At 37.0% G+C, this 24,988-nt stretch overlaps 1 protein-coding gene and 1 non-coding gene across 5 annotated transcripts in view; both read left to right on the top strand.

Moving 5' to 3' along the window:
* The first annotated feature begins 526 nt into the window (after positions 1-526).
* Positions 527-600, top strand: trnar-ucu (transfer RNA arginine (anticodon UCU)). Its single transcript has one exon. It is a non-coding gene; the product is annotated as a tRNA-Arg (tRNA).
* Positions 601-6,249: 5,649 nt separating this feature from the next.
* The window catches only part of cadm3 (cell adhesion molecule 3), a 143,531-nt gene continuing 124,792 nt past the window's right edge, over positions 6,250-24,988 (top strand). For all 4 annotated transcript variants that reach the window (XM_056480391.1, XM_056480386.1, XM_056480378.1 and 1 more), the window contains exons 1-2: positions 6,250-6,449; positions 7,641-7,831. In XM_056480391.1, coding sequence (XP_056336366.1) covers positions 7,711-7,831 — 121 coding nt within the window. In that variant the 5' untranslated portion in view covers positions 6,250-6,449; positions 7,641-7,710. The remainder of the gene's footprint in view (positions 6,450-7,640; positions 7,832-24,988) is intronic.

The raw sequence follows: 24,988 nt of genomic DNA, 5'->3' as shown, positions 1-24,988 counted from the left end.
TTCATGAATTAAAATGCCTTACATTTTCTCCTTAAACTATTCGTTTTCTAGCACGTGCGCCGTCTTAACGTTAGCTGAAAGACTGAATGGATCAAAAACCCATATAAAGTGATACCTACAGCTAATTTCGTCGTATTAAACCAACTTTTTAAACACGACTGTAAATGAATCGCGGATATAAACAAAAAAAAACAGGGTTTTATGTCGAACGCAGAGGAAAAGAAAAACCTCGTGAAATAATTTTGTTTGAGGCGTCGACTGAATAATATATTGCCGTAATATAGTGTTGCTGGATATTCCTCTGCCTTTTAAAGCCGCCAACTAAAATAAACGATGATTATATAGCATTATTGAGGCACAGAGGACGGCAGTCCGCCATTGCGCACGACGTCATGAGGAGAGGAGTGCGCGCGTGCCCCCTAGCGGCTCATGACGCAATTGCAGCCATAAACTGGTCCTGATGCTGCAGGATGCGATGGAGCTAATGCACAATATGACCTCGTTTTACGCTGCATCATGTGGCTCAGTCTCTGTGGCGCAATGGAATAGCGCGCTGGACTTCTAATCCAGAGGCTCCGGGTTCGAGTCCCGGCAGAGATGAGTCGCATATGACGCCATTAAGGGGTGATGGCTTCTTTTTATGCCTTAATGAGTCTTGCGAGGCACAGTCTCCCTTAATCGCAGAGGATGCAATGCATAGTGAATGAACCGCTCTTGTGTATGAGCGGTAATAAACCACCTTTGGTTGGAGAAACATTTTCCCCAATCCCCACAGTTAATTAAAAAGAAGAGCACAGCTTTATAAAGGGAGAGAGGTGCAATGATTTGATATCTTGCAGCATATTCTTTTTATCCTACATTTCAGTAAAATATCAGTTTATGGAGATGCAATGCTTATTGCCTTTTTTAATGAATGAATCCACTTTTGTGTATGCACACCAATGAGAGTCATCTGTTTTTATAAATTATATACCTGTATAGGGTTTTCACACTTAAAAATAACCACCGTTTAGTGACTTACACAAAATTTTATCCTACAGTCTTACAAAATGCATAAAAATAATGCACAATACTTTAAAAAGAAGCATTTCTTGTGAAAGAATTAATAAGTAATAATAGGTAATGCATCTTTGTTTTGATCTTTGCAATGCTTTAGTTTGTGTTTTAGAATTTATGAAAATGTCTGTTAAATTACTGAACAATGTCTCAGTAAATTATTTCCAGTACGTTATTATTTTGTTAGAATAGTATTCTGTTAAGATACAGTGCAGAATAATGCATGTTGTTCAGATGATGCAATACAAATTGCATTTCTGTGAATGAAACCTCTAATGCATTTAAGACCCCTTCATTATTTCAGTTTAAAAGCCTCCGTGTGACTGTTTCCACCTTTTAAAGAGGCTTATATGTAGGATTTGTTGCATATTAATACCTTTTGTATTGCCACATGAAACATTTGTGTATAATGTTCAGGATGATGCCAAAAGAGAGCTATTGTTTCTTTCAAAGAGGATGATTAATTCAAACTTATGTCTTACATTACCAGATACAAAATATATCAATTCAAACATATACAATAATTATATATAATATACAACTGAAATCAGAATTATTAGCCCCCTTTGAATTATTATTTTTTCTTTCTTTTTGAAATATTTCCCAAATTATGTTTGACAGAGCAAGGACATTTCCACAGTATGTCTGATCATATTTTTTTCTTCTGAAAAAAAGTCTTATTTGTTTTATATCATAGAATAAAAGCAGTTTTTAATTTTTTAAAAAACATGTTAAGGTCAATATTATTAGCCCCTTTAAGCTATATGTTTTTTCGATAGTCTTTAGAACAAACCATCATTATACAATATCCTGTCTAATTACCCTAACCTGCCTAATTAACCTAATTAAGCTTTTAATTGTCACTTTAAGCTGTATAGAAGTGTCTTGAAAAATATCAGGTCAAATATTATGTACTGTCATCATGGCAAAAAATAAAATAAATCAGTTATTATAAATGAGATATTAAAACTATTATGATTAAAATGTGTTGAAAAAATCTTCTCTACAATATGGGGAAAAATAAACAGGGGGGCTAGTAATTCTGATTTCAACTGTATATACAATAACTTCTAGTTGATCATTTAGTATCAGAAGTGGCTTATATGAAAGGCAAAGGCCTCTAGATTACGCTTATTTTACCTAAATAAAATATGATCATGCCTTGATTTTGAATTATTTAATTAGGACAGTAAGGCCTGACTTAAGATAAGATTATTTGGACAAGAGAAGAGTATCTGGATTCATCTTCAGTGCCTCCTCCTCCATCTTACCCCAGACATGTTCAATAATATTCATGTTTGGCAATTGGGCTGGCCAATCCTGGAGCACCTTGACCTTTTTAGCTTTCAGGAACTTTGATGTGGAGGCTGAAGTATGAGAAGGAGTGCTATCCTGCTGAAGAATGTGCCCTCTCCTGTGGTTTGTAATGTAATGCGCAGCACAAATATCTTGATACTTCAGGCTGTCGATGTAGCCATCCTCTCTGTAGATCTCTCACACACCCCCATACTGAATGTAACCCCAAACCATAATTTTTCCTTCGCCAAACTTGACTGTTTTCTATGAGAATCTTGGGTCCATGCAGGTTCCAACAGGTCTTCTGCAGTATTTGTGATGATTGGGATGCAGTTCAACAGACGATTCATTCATTGAAAAAATCTTCTGCCACTGCCAACTGTTCTTAATTTCAATTTTTTTCACTGCTATCATTTTTCATGTGTTTTTTTGAAAGGAAAGAGAGAGAGTGGACAGCGACAAGAAATTTAACCAAAGGGAAAAAATACTTGCTGTGAGTATGTGAGGCATTGTTTGACATTACGTGTGCAAGCATGAGCAATACGTTTCTGACTGCAGTTCACTTTATATCCATCGCTAATAACAGTGATTGCTCAGTTCTATAGCCCCTTCAAATAAAAAGAAAATTACAGCTTTAAAGAGAGAAATGCAGTGGTTTAGAGATGCGCAATACTCCCTTTTATCCTACATTTCGAATACAGTCAAAAATGCAATTTTTCTTCTTAATGCATTCTTGTCCCCTTTGCCCTCTCAAATCAGTTCAGTTGTAATATACTTGTCTATGGCCTTGCCAATAAAGTCCATCTAACGTGAAGAGAATTACCCTGAATTGCACTGGCCAGAGAGAGAGAGAGAGAGAGAGAGAGAGAGAGAGAGAGAATGAGAGGCTGCCAGAGAGATGGAGAGAGACATCAGTGTCCTATTGATTTTCCAGCGAATGGTGTGATTGGCTCTTCCTGGTCATTATGGCACAGAAATAGAGAGGAATCTCACCTCAGCACACTACCTGATCAAACTCTACAGGAAGTCCTCTTCCAGGAAACACCTCCTCGTGCCTATTTGAAACCAAGGTGCGAATTTTCAACCAGAGAGTTTTCTGGTCATTCATTTATCCACTTTGAGCTCGTTTTCATGCTCTCATCTGCCCACATGAGGCAATTTCACCAGCGCCATCCATCCTGCTTTGAGATTCTATCTACAATTTTGCAATTCATACGTGATTCTGGCCCATCCAGCCTTGTTCATCTACCTCTTTCCCTTCCTCTCCACAGGAAACTGGATGTTAGAGAGAGGAGAGAGAGAGAGAGCTCATTTTAATGCAGTGTTTGATTTTAGATGTTCAGCAAGTTATTACGCTGATAATTGAGACGCTCTGCTCATCTCATTCCCATCTCCCTGCCTTCCTCTTGCTCCTGGGCCGATGGGAAACTCGTTTGTGTGTGTGCGTGTGTGTGTGTGTGTGTGTGTGTTTCAGCGCTTCTGGACACTCGCACCTCGAAGAAAAAGCATTGCGCAGGTCACAGGCGAGCGCGCTCGACCGCGTGGACTGTCACAGCTCTGCGGAGGATGACGTCAGCATCTCTATTAAATGAGCAAATGGGCTCGGCCTCTGTTTCCAAACACTCGAGAAACTGAGGGACTGCACTTCGCAGACTCAGATATATAGTTGTCTAAATATATCGACGCGCAATGATGTAATGCGGGCGCTTTCTGGGAATACGCCGGAATGCTCGCAGTTCAGTATCCTGACCAGTAGATGTAACTACTGTTTCATCCGTATCTCAGTGTGATGGAGATGTCCGCGCACGAGCCGGGCTGATAACACTGCAAACATACTGTATCTTTTATATTTATTTACCGCGTAAAGAGATAAATTTTCCACTGTCTAATCTGTGTCATGGTTTATTTGCTCCGTGAAATGAATAAGAGCCGACGGACTGTGGGATGGTGGTGGCATTAAACAATACAAGTGTATATGTAGTGATTTGGGGCCGGAAGTGTCCCGCCCCGACGCTCCGGTTGGTTGCTCGAGCCTCCGCCACGGTGACCGAGTCGCTGCTCTCTCGGGGTATCTGCCTCTCGTGCAGTCGTCCATGTTTAACCCCGCGCGTCCCCCGCACCGCACAGCGAGTAATCCGCGTGCAGAACTAATCCTTAAATCCTCTCGCGAGTCGCAACGCCCTCCCCTCCTCCCATGCTCTCCAGCCGGCGGGTCTCCAGAGGCCGCGCGCGCGCGATGGGACTCAATATTCACAAGACCACACCTCGCGCCGCCACCAGCCTGCACAAGCGGGAACCTCCAGAAAACACTGCCCTGACCTGCTCACACTTCACCCCTAAAACTCAACATGAAAATAGGATTTGTAGAGAATATGGAGAATTTTTTTAGCACCACGAAAATTAAAAGTGACATTTTCTTTTCATTTATGCTAAAATATGCTAGAATAAGTAGGCATATTATTATGACATTTAAGACAAAGACTTTTTGTAATTCCCACAACTTTCGTTAATGAAACCGGGATGTTGTATATATTGAATAAAATAAGTACACATTTGAATTTTAATTAAATAATTTCGTTTTAGACTTTATAATTAGCCCTAAATGTTTTACGTAAGCTATCTGTTCATTCATTCGCTCATTCACTCATTCATTCATTCATTCATTCATTCATTCATTCATTCATTCACACACTAAATCGTTCATTCACTCATACATTCACTGTAGGATTCCACACAATTTATTCATGTTGTCCCAACAGAAATTGATTGAGTTAACACTTTTAATAAATTTATGTGGATTGAACATAAAAAATTAAGTTGTCCCAATAAAATGTCAAGAATTGTTGCTTCAGCTCATTTTAACTAAGTAGTTTAAACGAGCAGAATTGTTTTGAGTGTTTACTCATTCATTCATTAATTGATTAATTTGTTCATTCATTTGTTCACTCATTCATTCACTAATTCATTCATTCACTTGTTCATTCACTAATTCAATCATTCACTCATTCATTTATTCATTAATTCACTCACTCACTTATTCATTCATTCCTTCATTCATTCCCTAATTCGTTCATTTACTCATTCATTCATTTTTTCAATAATTATTCATTCTTTCGTTCACTCATTCATTTAAACATTTATTCATTCACTCATTCATACTCATTCATTCATCCTTTCATTCACCCACTGTTCTTGGTTATAGGTTATAATATGTGATTTTTTTTAACAGCCAAAACTTAGGAACACTCACTGTTTCTTACCACACAGGCTAGTGTTTTAAAGTTACTAATTTAATGTAGCATTTATGCTTGACCTACGCAACAACACCGATTATTATATAATATTTTTATCATTTGTAATTTTTTTAGTATAAACTTTTAGTATAGCTACAAAACCTGTATACTAAATATATCATACATTTGTGACCAATTAGACCATAACATCTTAAACTAGGTAAATAAATGTGTTGTATAAAAATATAAAGAATATAATGATTGTTAATTGTTTTAGTTACATTTTTTATGATTAACGATTATTTGTTTGTTTGATTTTTTTATGCGAAGAAATAATGAATAAAAATTATTAATATTACAATAAAGAAGTTATATTACAATAATAGTAAGAAGTTTCTTGAGATTACTGTAAAAACCGACTATGCCACTAACTTCATGCAGAATAATGTTATAAACAACAACAACAACAACAACAATTTATAACAACAACAACATAATAATAACAACAATAATAACACTCTCTCAGTCAGTATGGTCTGGTCCTGTTATCCAAATGGTATGGCCAAATCGTATTAAAATCCCCACCCCTCCCCCTCCGCCCCGCGCGCCTGCCCCTTCCTTTCCTCCCTCCCTCTCTTCCTCTCCCTCCCCTTCTCCGTGCTTTCAGACAGACTGTTTTGCTGCAGTGAACGGTAGCCGTGGAGAGAGGAAAAGGCAAGAAAAACAAGAAGACAGCGGAGGGCGGAACGAGAACCAAGACAGACAGATCCATTGGGACCTTAGCGTGAGCGCCAGCAGGCACAGACGCTTCCAACACTCCTGAACCGACGGAGCCATCGGGCATCACGAGGAGCGCTTATATCGGTGAGTATCGTAATCTGCCCTCCTTTTGAGCTCACAGACACGCAGGGGCATTATTGTCGTTGGCGTCCTGGCGCTTATACTGGAGGGGTGGGGGTGTGGGGGGGACACCTGTCAGGTTTGTAAATAGGGACACGCTCGTGCTCTGGAATGCGCCTGCATCCGCGCGCGCGCCAGGCGCACTGGGAACAAATCCGCGAGCTCGGATGTGTAAAACTATGAGCGCTGATGGTAAAGTGTGCTTAGGCTACTGTTAATGCGCTGATGCTCGCTTTGCCCCTCGCGTTTCCCCTCCCCTTCCTCCACCAGCATCCCTGCCGCTCCTTCTGCATTCAGCGCGCTCGGACTGTGTGCACCTGCTACTGTTTTCCGTGGTTCGGTGGGGCGTCCCGGTTGGGACTGGAACTCATAGGGAGGGAGGGATGGAAATTAAGAGAAGTGCGAGAAAAGAGCCGATGAAGAGTGAGGGATGCTGCTGGCTCCGTCTCAGGTTGGGTGTTATTGAATTGCAGCAGGTATCATCACCTCATCCCGTCGGTTTTAGATGAGGCGAGGCTTCACTGCTCCATAAACACACGCGCACACATTCAGTTTGACAGCCCTCTTCTATAGTTGCACAACAATACCGAGCATCTCTCGGCGATCGGCCGCCCGCCCCGCAGGCAACGCCATGACTTGCACAGTTCACAAAGCGCACTAACAGAGAGGAATGGGCGACCTGGAGTATTGTGTGTGTTTGTGTGTGTGCGCGCGCGTCCACGGTCTCGCTGAATCCTCAACGGGCGACAGGTGCACCTTCCCCTCGCGCGCGCAGCAGTCAGAGCGGGAGAATAATGAGAGCCGTGTTAAAGGCTACCGGGAGGCAGAACTCTACAAATCTCTATTCCTGTCAGGCTCCGTGCTCGCTTTTACGTAGCATTTGTCGATTCGGACCGGTTTTCTGGGTTACCGAGTGACGACAGGAATGTTTTCGATCACTGCGTCACATCACACACACACACACACACACACACACACACACACACACACACACACACACACACACACACACACACACACACACACACTGAGTGACACGAGACGATCAATGGGAACACTGGGGCAGCGCGTGAGTGAAGTGTGTGTGTGTTCAGCATCTATGCGACCAATCGGTGCTCTCCGTCTGTTAATGAGTGTGTGTGTCCTTTCTTACAGTCAGCGCTTCAGTGAGCTTCTCCACTTCTCCGGGCCTCGAGAGGACTATTGGCTGTAGCGTGCTGGACGGATGAGCGGGATGCGCGCGCGTCAGACTCTGGCATTCCCGTCATTCCAGCGGGCAGCTCTCCGGGCGCTCGCGGCCTTCACGATGATTCTCGCGACCTCCGTGCGGAGCAACTACGTTTATGGTAAGAAACCCCCACCGTTCTGCACTCCGTCCGCTCCTCCCTCGTGTTTCGCTGTTTTCTGTTTTTACAAGGGAATCACAGAGCCGTTAATAAGCTCGTGGGGCACAGAGGAGCCTCCCCCTCATCTCAGATCCAACGGAATTTTCTGCTGTGTTGTTATTTTTTGAACTAGTCTATCTATCTATCTATCTATCTATCTATCTATCTATCTATCTATCTATCTATCTATCTATCTATCTATCTATCTATCTATCTATCTATCTATCTATCTATCTATCTATCTATCTATCTATCTATCTATCTATCTATCTCTTAAACAAGTTGATTTCAAAATCAGATTGTATTAAGTTGAACTTGAGTTAACCCAACATTGTAGATTTCTAGTACCCAGCATGTGGTGTCAGACTGTAATAAGAAAGTAATAATGTTAAAATATAAGTGATCAATATTAACATAGAGAGACGTTAGTTAGTCTTTAGGTTTGCTATGTTGGGGTTTACAAAGGTTTCTGTAAAAAATCTAAAGCTCTACTAACTCATTACAGATCCAGTCAACAAATCTAACATAGTTTAGTAAACGGGACTCGATAGTATTGGAAAAAATGAGTTCCACACAATTACTTTATGTTGTCCCAACACAAAACGATTAACGTTAGGTTGATTAAGTAGATTGAACATAAAACAATTAAGTTGTCCCAAAAAAATCCCAAGATTTATGATGTTTCAGCTCATTTTAAATGAGTTGGTTGAACAATCAGCAGAACTTTTTTTTTGAAGGATGGAATACTTTTAATATACACTCAAATAAACCTAATTGGATGAACTTAATTTAATTGAGGGCAGGATTTCCATCCAGTAAATTTGTTTAGCACCAACTAAAAAAGCTATTTACATGATTTTATCAAAATAAAACTTTAAATACATTTGTAATTTTTTTAAACTTCTACTCAAAGGTCTGATAATATCAGGTGTGTTTATGTGTTGTACATTTCAAAGTCTCTCAGTTTTATATGAAGTTATCCTAAATATCCTATCCAATTTTTAAGCATTTTTCATGAGTTACATATACAGTTGATCAAGACTGATCTCAGAACTAATTTTAGGACAGTTATTGCTCACTGAGCAAAGTGCATCTGCAAGGTGGTAATCTCAAAACTCAAAGCATTACATGAAAATCTTCTAAATCATCAAACTAAAGTGAAGATTAAACTCAAGTCTTCTATTAACTTTAAATACCAAAGATTACTTTTATTGTCAACATTTCCCTCTCTAGCTGGACCAACACAATTCCTTCATGTAGTCCCAACATAAAACACTTAAGTTAACTTAATGGTTTACAAATGTAAGTGAATTAAATATAAAATAAATACATTGGCTAAGGAAATTACAAGAATTGTGTTGTTTCAGCTCATTTTAAATGAGTAGTTTAAACAAGCAGCATTAATCATTTTTTTGAGTGTATTAGTAAGAAAGGAAATGAATTAAATAAATGAGTTTGCACGATTCAGTTAAGCTTATTTAATGTTAAGGTGCTCTGGTTTCTCCCACAGTCCAAAGACATGTGCTATTAGTGAATTAGATTTACTAAATTGGCTGTAGTGTGGCAGTGTTTTTGAATGTGAAAGTGTATGGGTGTTTCCCAATACTGGGTTTTGGCTGGAAGGGCATCTGCTGCGTAAAACAATATGAAACATTTGCCAGAATAGTTAGCAGTTCATTCCGCTGTGGCGACCCCTGATAAATTAGGGACTAAGCCAAAGGAATATGAATGAATGAATGATCTAATGTTAAAGGATTTTCTTTTCGTTTTAGTCCCTTTATTAATCAGGTGTTGCCACAGTGGAATGAACCGCCAACTTATCCAGCATATATTTTACGCAGTGAATGCCCTTCACTGGGAAACACCCATTCACTCTAATTCACAGACATACACGGACAATTCTAGCTTATGAATTCTACCCAATTCACCTGTACCGCATGTTTTTGGACTGTGGGGGAAACCGGAGCACCCAGAGGAAACCCACGTGCAACACAGGAAGAACATGCAAACTCCACACAGAAATGCCAATTGACCCAGCCAAGACTCGAACCAGCAACCTTCTTGCTGTGAGACGATCGTGCTACCCACTGTGCCACCATTATGCCCGAGTGATGAACATAGCTGCTATTATTTTTCTTTGCAAACGCACCTCATATTGAGTTTAGATTAGTCCATTCTCAAGCACATGTTCACACATTACACAATCAGAGTTGCACTGAATGAGTCTTCTGGCTTGTGTAGGTGTAGGGCTGCTACATTGCTTCTCTGTGGAGTTTAGGACTGAACATCATCCTTATTTCTTGTCAAATCTTTTTATAAAATCCTTTTTGTCATGAAGTCTAAATTTGTTCGCTATGTTCTGCTTTCGTTTTAAATGTCTGATTGGTCATGGCTATTTCAGCAGACTGACGAGTGGAGATCATAACTGCTTTTAATTGTTAGTGGAAGTATAATTGCTCCTTCACAAGTGTATATTACACAATGGCAGTGAGTTGGAGTGAATCAGTCTGCTGGTTTGTGTAGGTGTATTGTTATTCTCTGGAGTACTCGCTGAACAGATCTTTATCAAATGTCCAAAATTTCTGAGTGAAAATGCGGTTGATTATTCATGAATGATGATTGTGATCCTTTTCATTTTATTGTATGATGTGAACTGAAGATTTGTGTAAATTCAGAGACATGGTGTCATTGACTTAGCAGAGTCATTTTATTCTTTCTTTCTTTCTTTCTTTCTTTCTTTCTTTCTTCTTTCTTTCTTTCTTTCTTCTTTCTTTCTTTTTCTTTCTTTCTTTCTTCTTTTTCTTTTCCATCCATCCATCCTTCCTATCCATCCATCCATCCATCCTTCCTTCCTTCCTTCCTTCCTTCCTTCCTTCCTTCCTTCCTTCCTTCCTTCCTTCCTTCCTTCCTTCCTTCCTTCCTTCCTTCCTTTCTATTCCATCCACCCATCCATCCATCTATCCATCCATTCTTCCATCCATCCATCCATCCTTTCTTTCTTTCTTTCTTTCTTTCTTTCTTTCTTTCTTTCTTTCTTTCTTTCTTTCTTTCTTTCTTTCTTTCTTTCTTTCTTTCTTTCTTTCTTTCTTTCTTTCTTTCTTTCTCAAATTTTTTTCAAATTTTATTATTTTTATAATTTTTTTCTTTTTTTACATTTTCTTTTTTTATTCTTTCTTTCTTTCCATCCATCCATCCATCCATCCATCCATCCATCCATCCATCCATCCATCCATCCATCCATCCATCCATCCATCCATCCATCCATCCTTACTTCCTTACTTCCCCTCTTTCTTTCTTTCTTTCTTTCTTTCTTTCTTTCTTTCTTTCTTTCTTTCTTTCTTTCTTTCTTTCTTTCTTTCTTTCTTTCTTTCTTTCTTTCTTTCTTTCTTTCTTTTCCATCCATCCTTCCTATCCATCCATACATCCATCCTTCCTTCCTTCTTTCCTTCCCTTCTATTCCATCCACCCATCCATCCATCTATCCATCCATTCTTCCATCCTTCCATCCATCCTTTCTTTCTTTCTTTCTTTCTTTCTTTCTTTCTTTCTTTCTTTCTTTCTTTCTTTCTTTCTTTCTTTCTTTCTTTCTCAAATTTTTTTCAAATTTTATTATTTTTATTCTTTCTTTTTTCACATTTTCTTTTTTATTCTTTCTTTCTTTCTTTCTTTCTTTCTTTCTTTCTTTCTTTCTTTCTTTCTTTCTTTCTTTCTTTCTTTCTTTCTTTCTTTCTTTCTTTCTTTCTTTCCATCCATCCATCCATCCCTCTCTCCTTCCTTCCTTCCCCTCTTTCTTTCTTTCTCAATTTTTTTCAAATTTTATTATTTTTATTCTTTCTTTCTTTTTACACATTTTATTATTTTTATTCTTTCTTTTTCACATTTAATTTTTTATTCTTTCTTTCTTTCTTTCTTTCTTTCTTTCTTTCTTTCTTTCTTTCTTTCTCAGCAGTCATTTTATTATTTTTTCTTTCTTTCTTTCTTTCTTTCTTTCTTTCTTTCTTTCTTTCTTTCTTTCTTTCTTTCTTTCTTTCTTTCTTTCTTTCTTTCTTTCTTTCTTTCTTTCTTTCTTTCTTTCTTTCTTTCTTTCTTTGTCATTGATCCTGATCTCGTCCTTTCTCTCTCTTACACAAACACTTAAACTCCGTCAGCTATTTTTGCCGCTCACTGCATTATTCATTATTGTGCTTTTTTTGTGCTTTTGCATATCCACTAACCCTTTGCATCCTTAATGCGCATATGAGCGTATATGTGAGTGTGCACAGGCTTTTTGCATTTCCCAATGTAAGAATGCATATGTACTCGTCTTTTGTTTTATATATGCGGTAATGGAGGTTGCTTGAGAGTATGTGTATAGGTTGTTTAAATGGTACATATGGGCATGTTGAGTGCTTTATCTAATGTGGGATGGTCGATGACTGGTTTTATGGTGGAATAAATGACTTGTGATGCTGGTTCCATCGTCACAGACTTTCATTCCTTTTTTGAACAGTTTAGGTGTAACAAGGTCTGTCAGCCTATTTACTAGCATAAGATAAAAGTGTAAATCTTTGCAGTTCAGTGATTATTGCAGAATTCAGTCTTATTTTTACTTTTAAATGAATGTAAACTGCATCTTGGTTTCCAACAAAATTTCTTATGCACCAAATCAGCATAATATAATAATTTCTGAAGATTATATGTGAAACTGAAGACTGGAGGCTGCCGAATTTACCATTTGAGATTGGTTATTTAAAAATATATGATTGCTGCCTTGTTGTGCATAAGACACTTCAAAAAATTGGATACACACTCAAATTTTGATAAGTGCTTTGTTATTTTATTGCCAAAACACCTCGGCTAGAATTGCAGTATATCAGATATTTATTCAGTTTTGGATTGATTAAATGAGTGTTGAGTAGTAGGTGGTTACTCTATTCATTCCTAAGGAAACCAAAAAAATGGGCTCGCATGGTGAATTGTGGGTCTGACAGCAGATCGGCGGAAACGTTAAGAGCAGTCAACCCTGTCCAAAAGTTGAGAAATGCTAAACTTTATGTAAATGTCAGGATAAAAATGGCAAGTGGCAGCCAGTCGCTATGAGGAGCAGGTATGAGCTTTTCAAAAATATGCTGGTAGCGTTGGAGTTTTTTTCAGTATTTGTTGCATAAATCTACATATGAAAGTGTAATGTTGTAAATTGACACTTGAGTTTGATCATTATTAAATTCAACTTTTATCTTTCCAAATGTAATTGCTCACAATGTCTAATTTGTATTGACTAAAAAGAACCAGCTTGAAAGAATCAGTCATACATGAATGCGACTACACTTATTGTGCCGTCTAATTTTGATTGACTGAAAAGAGTCATTTCATTAGAGTCATTCGATTCAAATCAGACTGCATTGTTCAGACTGTCAAGTTTGGATTCACAAAAAATTGGCAAGTTCATAAGGGTCATTTGTTCAAAAGACTTGATCACGATTTTAATTCCCTGAAAAGTGCTGGGTCATAAGAGCCATTTGTTTATGAATCAAATTACATTGACGGCAATGTCCAATTTTGATATACTGTAAAGAGACAGTTCATGATAGTAATTTGTTCATGAATCAGACAACATTGGCCACACTCTCTTCATACATTTATGATTCATAAGTTTCTTTGCCAATTATTCTGGTCACACACAGTCTAATTAAAATGAGCCAGCTCAAAAGAGTCATTTGTCTGTGAATCTAACTCTATAATTTGAATTCACTTAGAAGAACTAGTTTATACAAGTCATTTGTTCATAAATCATATTGGTCACGCTGTAGCTAATATCGATTCACTGAAAAGAACTGGCTCACAAGAGTCATCCATTTGCTAATAATAGCTTACTGTGACTGCGGTTTAATTTGTATTCGCTAAAAACATTGCTGCTTCATAAGAGTACTAAATAGGCTATGCTAATGAAGCTAAAATGTGCAGATTCATCATCTGTTCAAGAGTCGAATTACACTGGTTGCAGTGTGCAGTTATTTTTCACATGGATCCTGTGAAGGACAATTCGATAGAAAGATGTGTCTTGTCAATATTGGCACATTTAAAAATGGAATTGTGTATTATACACTGGTGGTCACACCGCCTTATTTGGATTTACTAAAAAGAATTAGCTCAAAAGATTCGGTCACACATGAATTAGACTACAATTATCATGGTGTCTAATTTTGATGGAAAAAAGAAGTTTCATAAGAGTCATTGGTCACACTTTATTTTGATGGTCCGTTTGTTGAATTTAAGTTACATTGCATCTACACGCTAACTAATTCTCATTAGATCATAAGTAGACTGTTAGGTTGGGGTTAGGGTTAGTGTAAGTTGACATATACTTGCAAAGTTTCTTATAGTCAGTTAAATGTCTGTTGAATGCTTGTATCAACAGATATTAAGCAGACAGTCTACTAATACTCAAATGGACAATCAAAATAAAGCGTTACTGAGTCATTTGATTCAAATCGGACTACATTGGCCAGAATTCGCCAGTTTAAAAGAGTAATTTATTCAAAAGACTTGATATCTATTTTAATTCACTGAAAGTGCTGGGTCATAATAGTAATTTGTTTATGAATCAGACAACATTGGCCACACACGAGAGTTGTCACTGGGACAGTACCTCCTCAAAAGATACATATTTGTGCTTAAAGGGTCTATATTGGTACCTCAAAAGCATACATTTGTGCCTAAAATTTTTAAAAGGTACACTTATGTAGTTTTTGTTACTAATATGTACCCCTGAGGTATTAATATGGATCCTTTAGGCACAAACAAAGTCCCTTTAAGGCAAGTCATTTCACTCTGCTTCTATCTTTAAATGAATTTTATATTAGAAATCACCAATAAAATTGAACAACTGTCCCTTTAGTTTCATTTCTAAACATCCAAATTACACAAAATCTGCAGAAACTCACGTCTGGTCCAAGCTCCTCACCCAGAGTATCGTCAGTCTATAGTGATCAATGATTGGCTCCTGTTTGAGATGGTGGGCTTTTTTCACCATATAGTGATTGGCTCCTGTACTAGTAGGCGGGGCTTTATTCACAATATTGACCGTTACCAAAGAGCTTAGAATGACCAAAAGGCGACACTCAACATAACGTTAGATTGCAACAGCAACAACCTGCGATTCATCATTCTGGAGTGAAAGCGATCGGCCGCCCAATGGATCTTACTGCTGTCCAGATGGCAAGCAGCTGCTTTGTCTTTTATTTATTTATTTATATACAACCTCAAAGACGATGATACAACACTTAAAATCATAGACTGGTGATTATCAACACTTTTAGTAGTTTATTTTACAGATTTATGGCTTTTTTCGTCATTTTTAGGGGTTTCCACCTTTATTGTAGGACAGTAGAGAGTATTGACAGGAAAGCATGGGGAGCAGAGAGAGGGGAAGGATCGATGTAGGACTGCGAGGCGGGAATCAAACTCGGGTCGCCGTGAGCACCGGAGTGCATGTATCGATGCATTAACCACTACACCACTGGTGCCGACTTATAGACTTAATGTTTAATATATTAACCACACTTGTTTTCTTGAAACTGTCACTTTTAGATGAAATTACTTTAATTTAATAGTTTACGCACTGGCATAATACATTTTAATACTGACATGTTAAATTAAATTAACATGACTTTCAAAAAGGGATGTTGATAGCAGATTAACAGTACTTTTTGTTGGAGTATTATATTATAATAGTGTACAGTATTTTTTCCCAGTGTTGTCTGTTAAAGAAAGACTAATAAAGTTTTCATTTAAAAAAGCTACTTTCTCCAAATTTATTTATATTTTATTTAAATATTTTATTAATTTATGATTTTAATGCTGTCATCAAAATCATGGAGGCCATACAAACTACCAGATACAGTAATGTAGTTTTTGTTGTAGTTTTTGTGGTGTATACTCATTCTTGCTTCACCCTAATTTGAGTAAAACAAAAAAAAAAGTAATTAAATTATTTTGTTAATCTTTTATGTTACATGTTAAACAGATATTTTAGATATCAGATGTATTAATCTTAGTCTTGTCAACATTTTGGAAATTGTCTGTTTTTATTGGGATATTGTTTTAAAATGTTACTTTTCAAAGGGGATGTACTCGTTTTAACTCATATTTAACTCAATATTTTAATTCATTCTGTCTAATGTTAGTTGTCTGTGCTGTTTTCCTATTGGAATTTTCATTCCAAAATAGCGGCCGCGTGACACTAGCGGCATCTAGTGGCTGTTTCCCAAATAACAACAGAGTGTCTCCTCTTGGTGATTCCACGCTTTTTGCCGTTACACTTTTCCCCATTCAAAAAGATACGAGTGACATGTCTTGTGTATTCTATAGTCTTTGGTACAAATGTGTAGCTTTTGAAAAGGTACAGCTCTCTTACCTTTATTTCCGAGAGTGCACTCTGTCTTCATTCATTTATGATTCACAGACATCCCAAGTTACATTAGTCATACCCGGGCGAGAGTGTCACAATTTGCGGGAGGTTGCGGGAGTACTGCTGTATAATCTGGATTCACTAGAAAGAACTGGTTTATAGAAGTCATTTGTTCATGAATCATATTGGTCACGCTGTAGCTAATATTGATTCGCTGAAAAGAACTGGCTCACAAGAGTCATCCTTTTGTTAATAATAGCTTACTGCAACTGTGGTTTAATTCGGATTCGCTGAAAGCTTTGCTGGTTCATAAGAGTAATTTGTTAGAGTATCAGACTAAATAGTCTATGCTAATGAAGGTAAAGAGGTGCAGATTCATCATCTGTTCAAGAGTCACAATACACGGGTTGCAGTGTGCATGGACCCTGAGAAGGACAATTCAGGAAGATGAATCTTGCCAATATTTTGCAGTTGTGTAGTTGTGTCATTCATTCATTTTCTTTTCGGCTTAGTCCCTTTATTAATCTGGGGTCGCCACAGCTTAATGAACTGCCAACTTATCCAGCATATGTTTTATTCAGCGGATGTCCTTCCAGCCGCAACCCAGCTCTGGGAAACATCCATACACACTCATTCACACACTACGGACAATTTAGCCTACTCAATTCACCTGTACAGCATGACTTTGGACAACATTGGCCATTCTCTCTTGATTCGTTTATGATTCAGAATTTTCTTTGCCAAATTAAATTGGTCACACACAGTCTAGTTAAAAAAGAGGCAGCTCAAAAGAGTCATTTGTCAATGAATCTATTCAATTCAATTCAATTCACCTTTATTTGTATAGCGCTTATACAATGTAGATTGTGTCAAAGCAGCTTCACATAAAAGGTCATAGTAAATAGGAACAGTGTAGTTCAGTTTGTAGTGTTTAAGTTCAGTTCAGTTTAGCTCAGTTCAGTGTGGTTTAATAATCACTACTGAGAGAGTCCAAATCTGACTCTATAATTTGTATTTACTAGATAGAACTGGTTTATAAAATAGTCATTTGTGCATAAATCATATTGGTCACGCTGTAGCTAATATTGATTCACTGAAAAGAACTGGCTCTAATTTGGATTGACTAAAAAGAACCAGCTCAAAAGAATCAGTCGCACATGAATCAGACTACAATTACTGTGCTTTCTAATTTTGATTGACTGAAAAGAGCCGTTTCATAAGAGTCATTTGATTCAAATCGGACTACTTTGGCCAGAGTTTGCCAGTTCAAAAGAGAAATTTGTTCAAAAGACTTGATCACTATTTTAATTCACTGAAAATTGCTCAGTCATAAGAGTCATTTGTTTATGAATCGGACAACATTGGCCTCTCTGTCTTGATTCATTTATGATTCAGAATTTTCTTTGCCAAATTAAATTGGTCACACACAGTCTAATTAAAAAAGAGCCAGCTCAAAAGAGTCATTTGTCAGTGAATCTGACTCTATAATTTGTATTCACTAGATAGAACTGGTTTATAAAATAGTCATTTGTGCATAAATCATATTGGTCACGCTGTAGCTAATATTGATTCACTGAAAAGAACTGGCTCTAATTTGGATTGACTAAAAAGAACCAGCTCAAAAGAATCAGTCACACATGAATCAGTCTACAATTATTGTGCTGTCTAATTTTGATTGACTGAAAAGAGCCATTTCATAAGAGTCATTTGATTCAAATCAGACTACTTTGGCCAGAGTTTGCCAGTTCAACTGGTTTATATAAGTCATTTGTTCATAAATCATATTGGTCACGCTGTAGCTAATATTGATTCACTGAAAAGAACTTGCTCACAAGAGTTATCCTTTTGTTAATAATAGCTTACTGCGACTGTGGTTTAATTCTGATTCGCTAAAAACATTGCTGCTTCATAAGAGTACTTTGTTATCAGACTAAATGTCCTATGCTAATGAAGGTAAAAAAGTGCAGATTCATCATCTGTTCAAGAGTTACAATACACTAGCAGCCAGTGTGCCTTTTAATTTCACATGGATCCTGTGAAGGACAATTCGATAGAAAGATGTATCTTGCCAATATTTTGCAGTACGAAGTTACACCGCATTCAATATAGACCGCAATCCACAATAATAAGGCAAATATGATTTATTTTGCACCGATGTCACATATGAAGAACAGACAAGAACTACAGATATATAAAGCAATAAAGAAGGAAACAAGTTTTGCAAGTGTAGCAGAGCACATAATTTCATCAGGTCTTCTTCACTGGCAGTATCGTTTCTTGAGGAAGCTCTTAGTGTGTGTGTGTGTGTGTGTGTGTGTGTGTGAAAGTGTGAGAGAGAGTGAACTGCAGATGTCCAGTCATGGTCTCTGATGTGCAAGTTTCGTACTTGAACCTAGGTTTGTGTGTGTGTGTGTGTGTGTGAGAGACAGCTTTTTTTTACTTTGGTCTCTGAAGTGTGTGTGTATATGTGTGTGAGATATATCCAGTTCAACACTCGCGGCCTCTGAAGTCAGTAGGTGTTAGTGGAGTTTTCACCTTTCTGATGTGTGCGAGTGTGTGTACACATGGGGTCTCTTAATGTGTGTGTGTGTGACTTGTAGGACAGATCACCCGTAGCCTCAGATATGTGTGCTACATCCTCAGCGACATGTCTGCGAGCAGCTCAACATGTGGTGGAAGCATCTGGAGATCCTCCATAACCTGCTTGATGAATTCTGAAAGGTCATTTTAAAGAGGACGCCGCAGCTCTGGGGCTCATTTGGTCGGGCTAAACAACTGTGCATCCACTGCAAGGGAAAATGAGCTCTTTTGTTTTGTGTGTGTGTGTAGCATTGCGTGGCTGTTGAAGCTTGTTGCTGTGTCCCTCCGCTGACCTGAGACACATTTTGACGGTTATCCGTGTTGCTTGTGCACAATCGGGCTGAGTGATTTATGCGGTTTTTATGGCGTGAAACCTCAGTGATGCTGACATGTGTGCATGTTTGTGAAAGCATGTCAGGATTAATAGGTTGTTTTCACATGATGTCAAGATGCGCGAAATTCAGATGAAGAGGAGGAAGTGGTTCTTCTACACAGGAATCGCTATCAGAACATTGTTTTTAATTGTTTAAATCAGCCAAAATAAGAAACGCCGAACAGCTTTAATAGACTTCCAAAAGTTTTAGCTCGTAAAGGAGGAAAAGTTTAAGTAAATGGCTGAAAAACGGAAGAAAAGGCAGCATTTCAAAAACATTTATTAAATACATCCATGTGTACAAAATCTTTCTGAAAGCGATAATTCGTTTACAGCACCAATAAAGATTATATATAGGTTTAGCTATGTGTATAAATATGTTAATGTGTTATATAAAATTCAGATACAAACACCACCACACATACAAATACAGGCGAATATAATTAACGTACCCTGCCATGTAATCGCTGAATGAAATCTCCATCTTGTTTTGCAACAATCAAAGTCCTTACTGGCGTTTTGGTGGAATAAACAATAGTAACGTGAACATCGAGATGCGCAGCAGTGGTGAATGTTTGATGGTAAGTTCTTAGGTTCATTCCCCTTTACAAAAGTAAATAAATACAAATGTACACTATGCATCCACGTATTTGTATGCTTTCATCTGTTATTTCGTGATGTCTGGAAGATATCCACATGGAGAAAACTATAGTAATTTATAATAAACATGTTTTTGAACCACATAGTAACATGTATAATGTGTACTCTTTGTGTTAACTCTTTGTTAATGAATGCTACAGATTACTGTAACATAGTAAACTGATAAACTGTAATAAATAACGTAAACCCTGGTGCTGAAAACTGAAGCCTATTGAATGTTTTGTTTATAACTACAGAAGTGTCGTACCACAGCAGCAATATAATTACTATGACAGTTTAATTCAAGTCATTATCTATAGCAGGGGTGCCCAAACTTTTTCTTATCAAGGGCCAAATCCAAACTTGATTGAGGCTAGTGGGTCAAAGGTAAATATAGTTTCCATGGGTAAACTGATGATTTATTTAATAATATTTAAAAATGACTGGAAAACATTGCTTTATATTAGCTAATACGATATATTTTACATTTTGGAATGAACTTATTACAGTAAAAATCCCATTTATAACAGTTACACTAGTGTTTGCCTTTATTTGCTTCTGCATAGTCCTCTATCCATGAGTGACAGTATCTACATTTTAAAAAATCAGATTAATTTAATTGAAACATTCAATTTCAGTTTGCTTTTTTGTAGCTCAATAATAGTACTAACAAAAAAGGTTGTGTGAAATTGAAGGGCCAACCTTGGCCCGCGGGCCCTACTTTGGGCATCTTGGATCTATAGTATGCTTCCAAACACTATAGTATTTTTCATGTAACGTAATAGCTTACAGTATCTACCATCTTGATGACAGGCAAAAGATACTTTAGTTCAGTAGAAAACTCGGCCCTCTTCATGATATAAGGATCATGCTTATCATATGTGGATATTTTCTATTAATATCTCCTTTTAAATATGGTATAAATCTAAAAAATTTGGACTATCTTCTATGTTTTATGTTCAGTTTTTTACTTCCTGCCCTCCATCTGAATTTCGCGCGTCACCATAACCACATGATTGAAAACAACCTATGTGGTTTTATGTATGTGCGTGTGTGTGTCTGTGCGATCGAATGTCTTTAGGAGATCTTCAAAGTAATGTGCATTACAAATGGTCCTGAACAGAATGGCTACTTAGCATAAATAATGCAGAGTAATGGATCACTAAAAACTGATTAGTCAGGCGACGGGCCACAAATTATTTGCACACTTTGCACATTTTAACCCCTGATGACTCTTCTTCGCATCACTAATGAGAAAACACCAGAGAGCAGGCTTGTGTGTGTGCCCAGCAAGCATTTTTTGTTTTTAAAAGATGCCTAATAGATATCTAATAGACGTCTAAACTTAGTCGTCTTGGCCAAAACTAGACTTCAAATAAACAGAAATGAATGACACATGTGAAGTCTGTCTAATCTGTCTATTTGACGACTACTCTAGTTTTGGGCTATTCTTAGATGTCTATTAGATTTTCACTGACAGCCCAAGTTTAGCCTTGTTTTAGCCAAGCTGTCTACGCTTAGATGTCAATTAAACATCTATTAAACACAAAATTGTTTGCTGGGAAGCGTAAACCCAATGGGATTCGCAACACTTTATAAGTCATAATTATGGATTTTTCAGAAGGGGTTTATAGAAAATAAAGTGTGTTTTTAATTAGTCAAAAGTGAGTTTTGTCTTGTCTTGATTTACTCTTTTAATTTCCAGCAGAGAGGTAGACTGTTCTTTATTTCCAGGCTGTGGCTGTTATTGTTCTCTTGTGTGTCCATTGTAAAGACAAATATCGTTCGGCTATTGCAATGCTCTCCGTACAAGAGTGCTGTCGATACAGCTGGATGTGGCAAAGTGCTCATATCTTTAAACAATATTCCATTACAATGAACAAACTGCAGCATTAAAGCAAAATGTGTATAGATAAGCAGTGTTTGTAAACATAAAGATTCTGTATTGATTTGAACGGTTCACTAAAGTGCTTCATCTTTGTTCAAGATACAAGCTCTCTGCCAAGAACACAAAGTTTTTTTAATATAATTTTAACTGTTGCTGCATTCCAATTTGCATACTTATACTATGCCCTAAAAGTATGTACTTTTTTTGTGATGGAAAAGTATATACTTTTTTGGTTGTAACAGAAGAGTATGCAAGCTTTGGGACTTACTACATTCTTGTTTACACATCATTATGTTACTTGGTTAAGTCACCTGTCATTCATCTCGACACATCATCCACATGTCTTTCATATTTAATTACCTACCTTATTGGAGAAGCAGGAGCAGGATAATCTCCCATTCACGAGTCTTTCATGAAGAGAAATCTCCTCAGGTTTTTGGGTAATTATGAATTCAGAAGTTAATGTCCAAACATATCTTGATATAAGTTCACATTGTTGTTGCAGATGAAATATAACAGGGAAAACATGGTTTATTTATGTTCCAGTTGACTAGATATTGATTAACAGTCATTTAAACAACTTTACCAAAGCCTCTCTACTTGACTGTTCGTCTTGTGCATCCATCATGTTTGTAGTTCATTTACTCTTTTTACCAGAGTTTGTAGTCCTGATCAAATTCACTTCCAACGTGCAATGTATTGTTAGCGATATTAGAGTATAGACGCTTCTACACTTCGAATTTCTACAGGAAATAGTAAACCATCCAGGAACCTTTGGCATACTCTTTTCAACATACTGCAATTTGGGACGTACTAATTCTATTTTTTATTTTAAAACTATTTTCAAATACTATTTAGGATGAATTAAGACGCAGCATGTGAATTTCAACTGAAAAGACATTTTCACAAGCTTGTTACAATGCACAAAGACATGCACACAGCTGACGTAGATTTCTGGCCAAAATTAGCTTTCTTAGAAGTCATTAAGATGTGGAGCGGCTTTCACGTTTGTCATACCTTAAAATGTGGTCTAGTTTCATGCCTCACTTGTTTTTCGGGACAATAAAAGCAATATTTCCCAACGTACAGACAGATTGCATGCAGTACCTATGAGCTGCTCACTGGCCATCTGAAGCTTATTGCTTTGAAACAACAGCGAGCTCCAATCTGATTGGCTTTATGCATTTCCAGAAAGTCCATGCTCTTAATTCTACTGGGAAACAAAGCTCCCGGGTGATTACTGAGAGCACTTCTAAGCTGCTAAGATTTGATGTAGTCTGCAAGGTGACTAATTATTAATCTTTGAAAGATTATTTCTGATTTTTTTCTATTTTGGTTGAAGCAATTGAGCGTGTATAAAGGTCTTTAAGGTCCCATGAAATAAATTTTTTTTTTCTAGATGTTAGTGCCCAGCAAGCATTTTTTGGTTTTAAAACATGTTTAATAGATGTCTAATAGACGTCTAAACATAGACGTTGGGAAAAACAAGGCTAAATTTGGGTTGTCAGTAAAAATGTCATAGACGTCTAAAAATAGGCCAAAACTAGACTAGTCATCAAATAATCTGAAATGAATGACTACACATATAAAGTCTGTCTATTTGATGACTAGTCTAGTTTTGGGCTGTTTTTAGATGTTTATTAGATTTTCACTGACGGCTCAAGTTTAGCCTTGTTTTAGCCAAGCTGTCTACGTTTAAATGTCAATTGGACATCTATTAAACAAAAAATTGTTTGCCGGGTATCATTATTAATAGTTTTTATGATATTTATAATCTAGTGTTGTTCAAAACAGTGACAAAATTTGCATTTAGAAGATATAAACCTGATATAAAACTGTAAATCTTGTAGATTGTCTCTTCTGCATAAATGGATCAATTATTTTATTAACATCACCTCATACTACAGATTCTCATCAAATCTTGACCAATCAAATGCTCTCTATTAACTGACATGCCCCGCCCCCTTCAAAATGCTTCTCATTTGATTTTCATTTGATGTGCTTGAGTTCAACCACTCATTGGCAGAGCCGTGATAAAGCAAAACTATTGGCTGTTTTTGAAAAAGGGGGAGGGGCTACACTATGTCCCACCCTCTCTTCATGTTTCGGTTGAGATTGCGTCAAACATCGAATAAAAATTTACATTTCATAGCACTTCACAGGACCTTTAAAGGGGTAGTTTACCCAAAAATGAAAATATATACACCATTTACTCACCCTCAATTGCTACTAAATCTGTTTGCGTTTCTTTCATCTCTTGAATGTAATAGAAGATATTTCAAAGAATTTTGGAAACCAGTAACCATTGACTTCCACGCTATGCAAGTTTTAAAAATTTCAACATTCTTCAAAATATTCTCTTTTGTTTTCATCAGAAGAAAGAAACTCAAATTTGTAACCACATTTTGGGGTGAACTATCCTTTAATGTATATTTCTGCCATAATATAAGCCTGCTGGAAGATTTATGATGGTGATATCTTGAATCTTCTTATTTAATTTCTTTAAAATAACAGTATGGTCAAGTAAAAAGTCAGACCTACACTTAAAAAAATGCTTTTCTTACTTTTTTAAAAATCTTGTTTCTAGTACAAATATCTAAAACCATTTTATATGAAGAAGCATTAAGTGAGTTTTTCGTTAAAAATGCAAAATAAACGGCCAATGGGCTAAGCAAGATAATCTTGTTTTTCGTTTTGACAAGATTATTTTGCATACACCTTTGGCAGATTATTTTTCTTGTTTTACAGAAAAACTCACTTAATTTTAACAATATTTTTTGGGGTGGTCCACTACGACATCATATTTTAAACTTTAGCTGATGTGTAATGTAGCTGTGTGAACTTAAACAACATCTCTGAATGTAATATGCTCAAAGTTCAATGCAAAGGGAGACATTGGCTTTTACAGAGTTAGCTTAGCAAAGCCTACAGCGTCCATGGATATGCAAATGTTCAGATTTCTTTTTGGAAAAACACTGGACACATCAAATGCAGTCACAATGGACCCTTTTCACAAGCCTGTTATGACGCATTTAACAGTCATCAGCATCTTTATGCTTAAAAGTTTTTAATATTTAGATTTTTTTAAAAACGTATGAACATTTATATGTGTTTTTGTATGTATTATATCATCTTTGCTTCAAATTACAAAAAAAAACCTGAATTATCGTGAAGAATCCCCCCACCCCAACTCCCCCTCATTTCCAGATGGGTGACACGGTGGCCCAGTGATTAGCACTGTTGCCTCAT

This window comes from Danio aesculapii, chromosome 2 (assembly GCF_903798145.1).
Source record: "Danio aesculapii chromosome 2, fDanAes4.1, whole genome shotgun sequence".
Classification (NCBI taxonomy): Eukaryota; Metazoa; Chordata; class Actinopteri; order Cypriniformes; family Danionidae; genus Danio; species Danio aesculapii.
The sequence above is the reverse complement of the archived record's forward strand: the minus strand, read 5'-3'. Positions and strand labels throughout refer to the sequence as shown.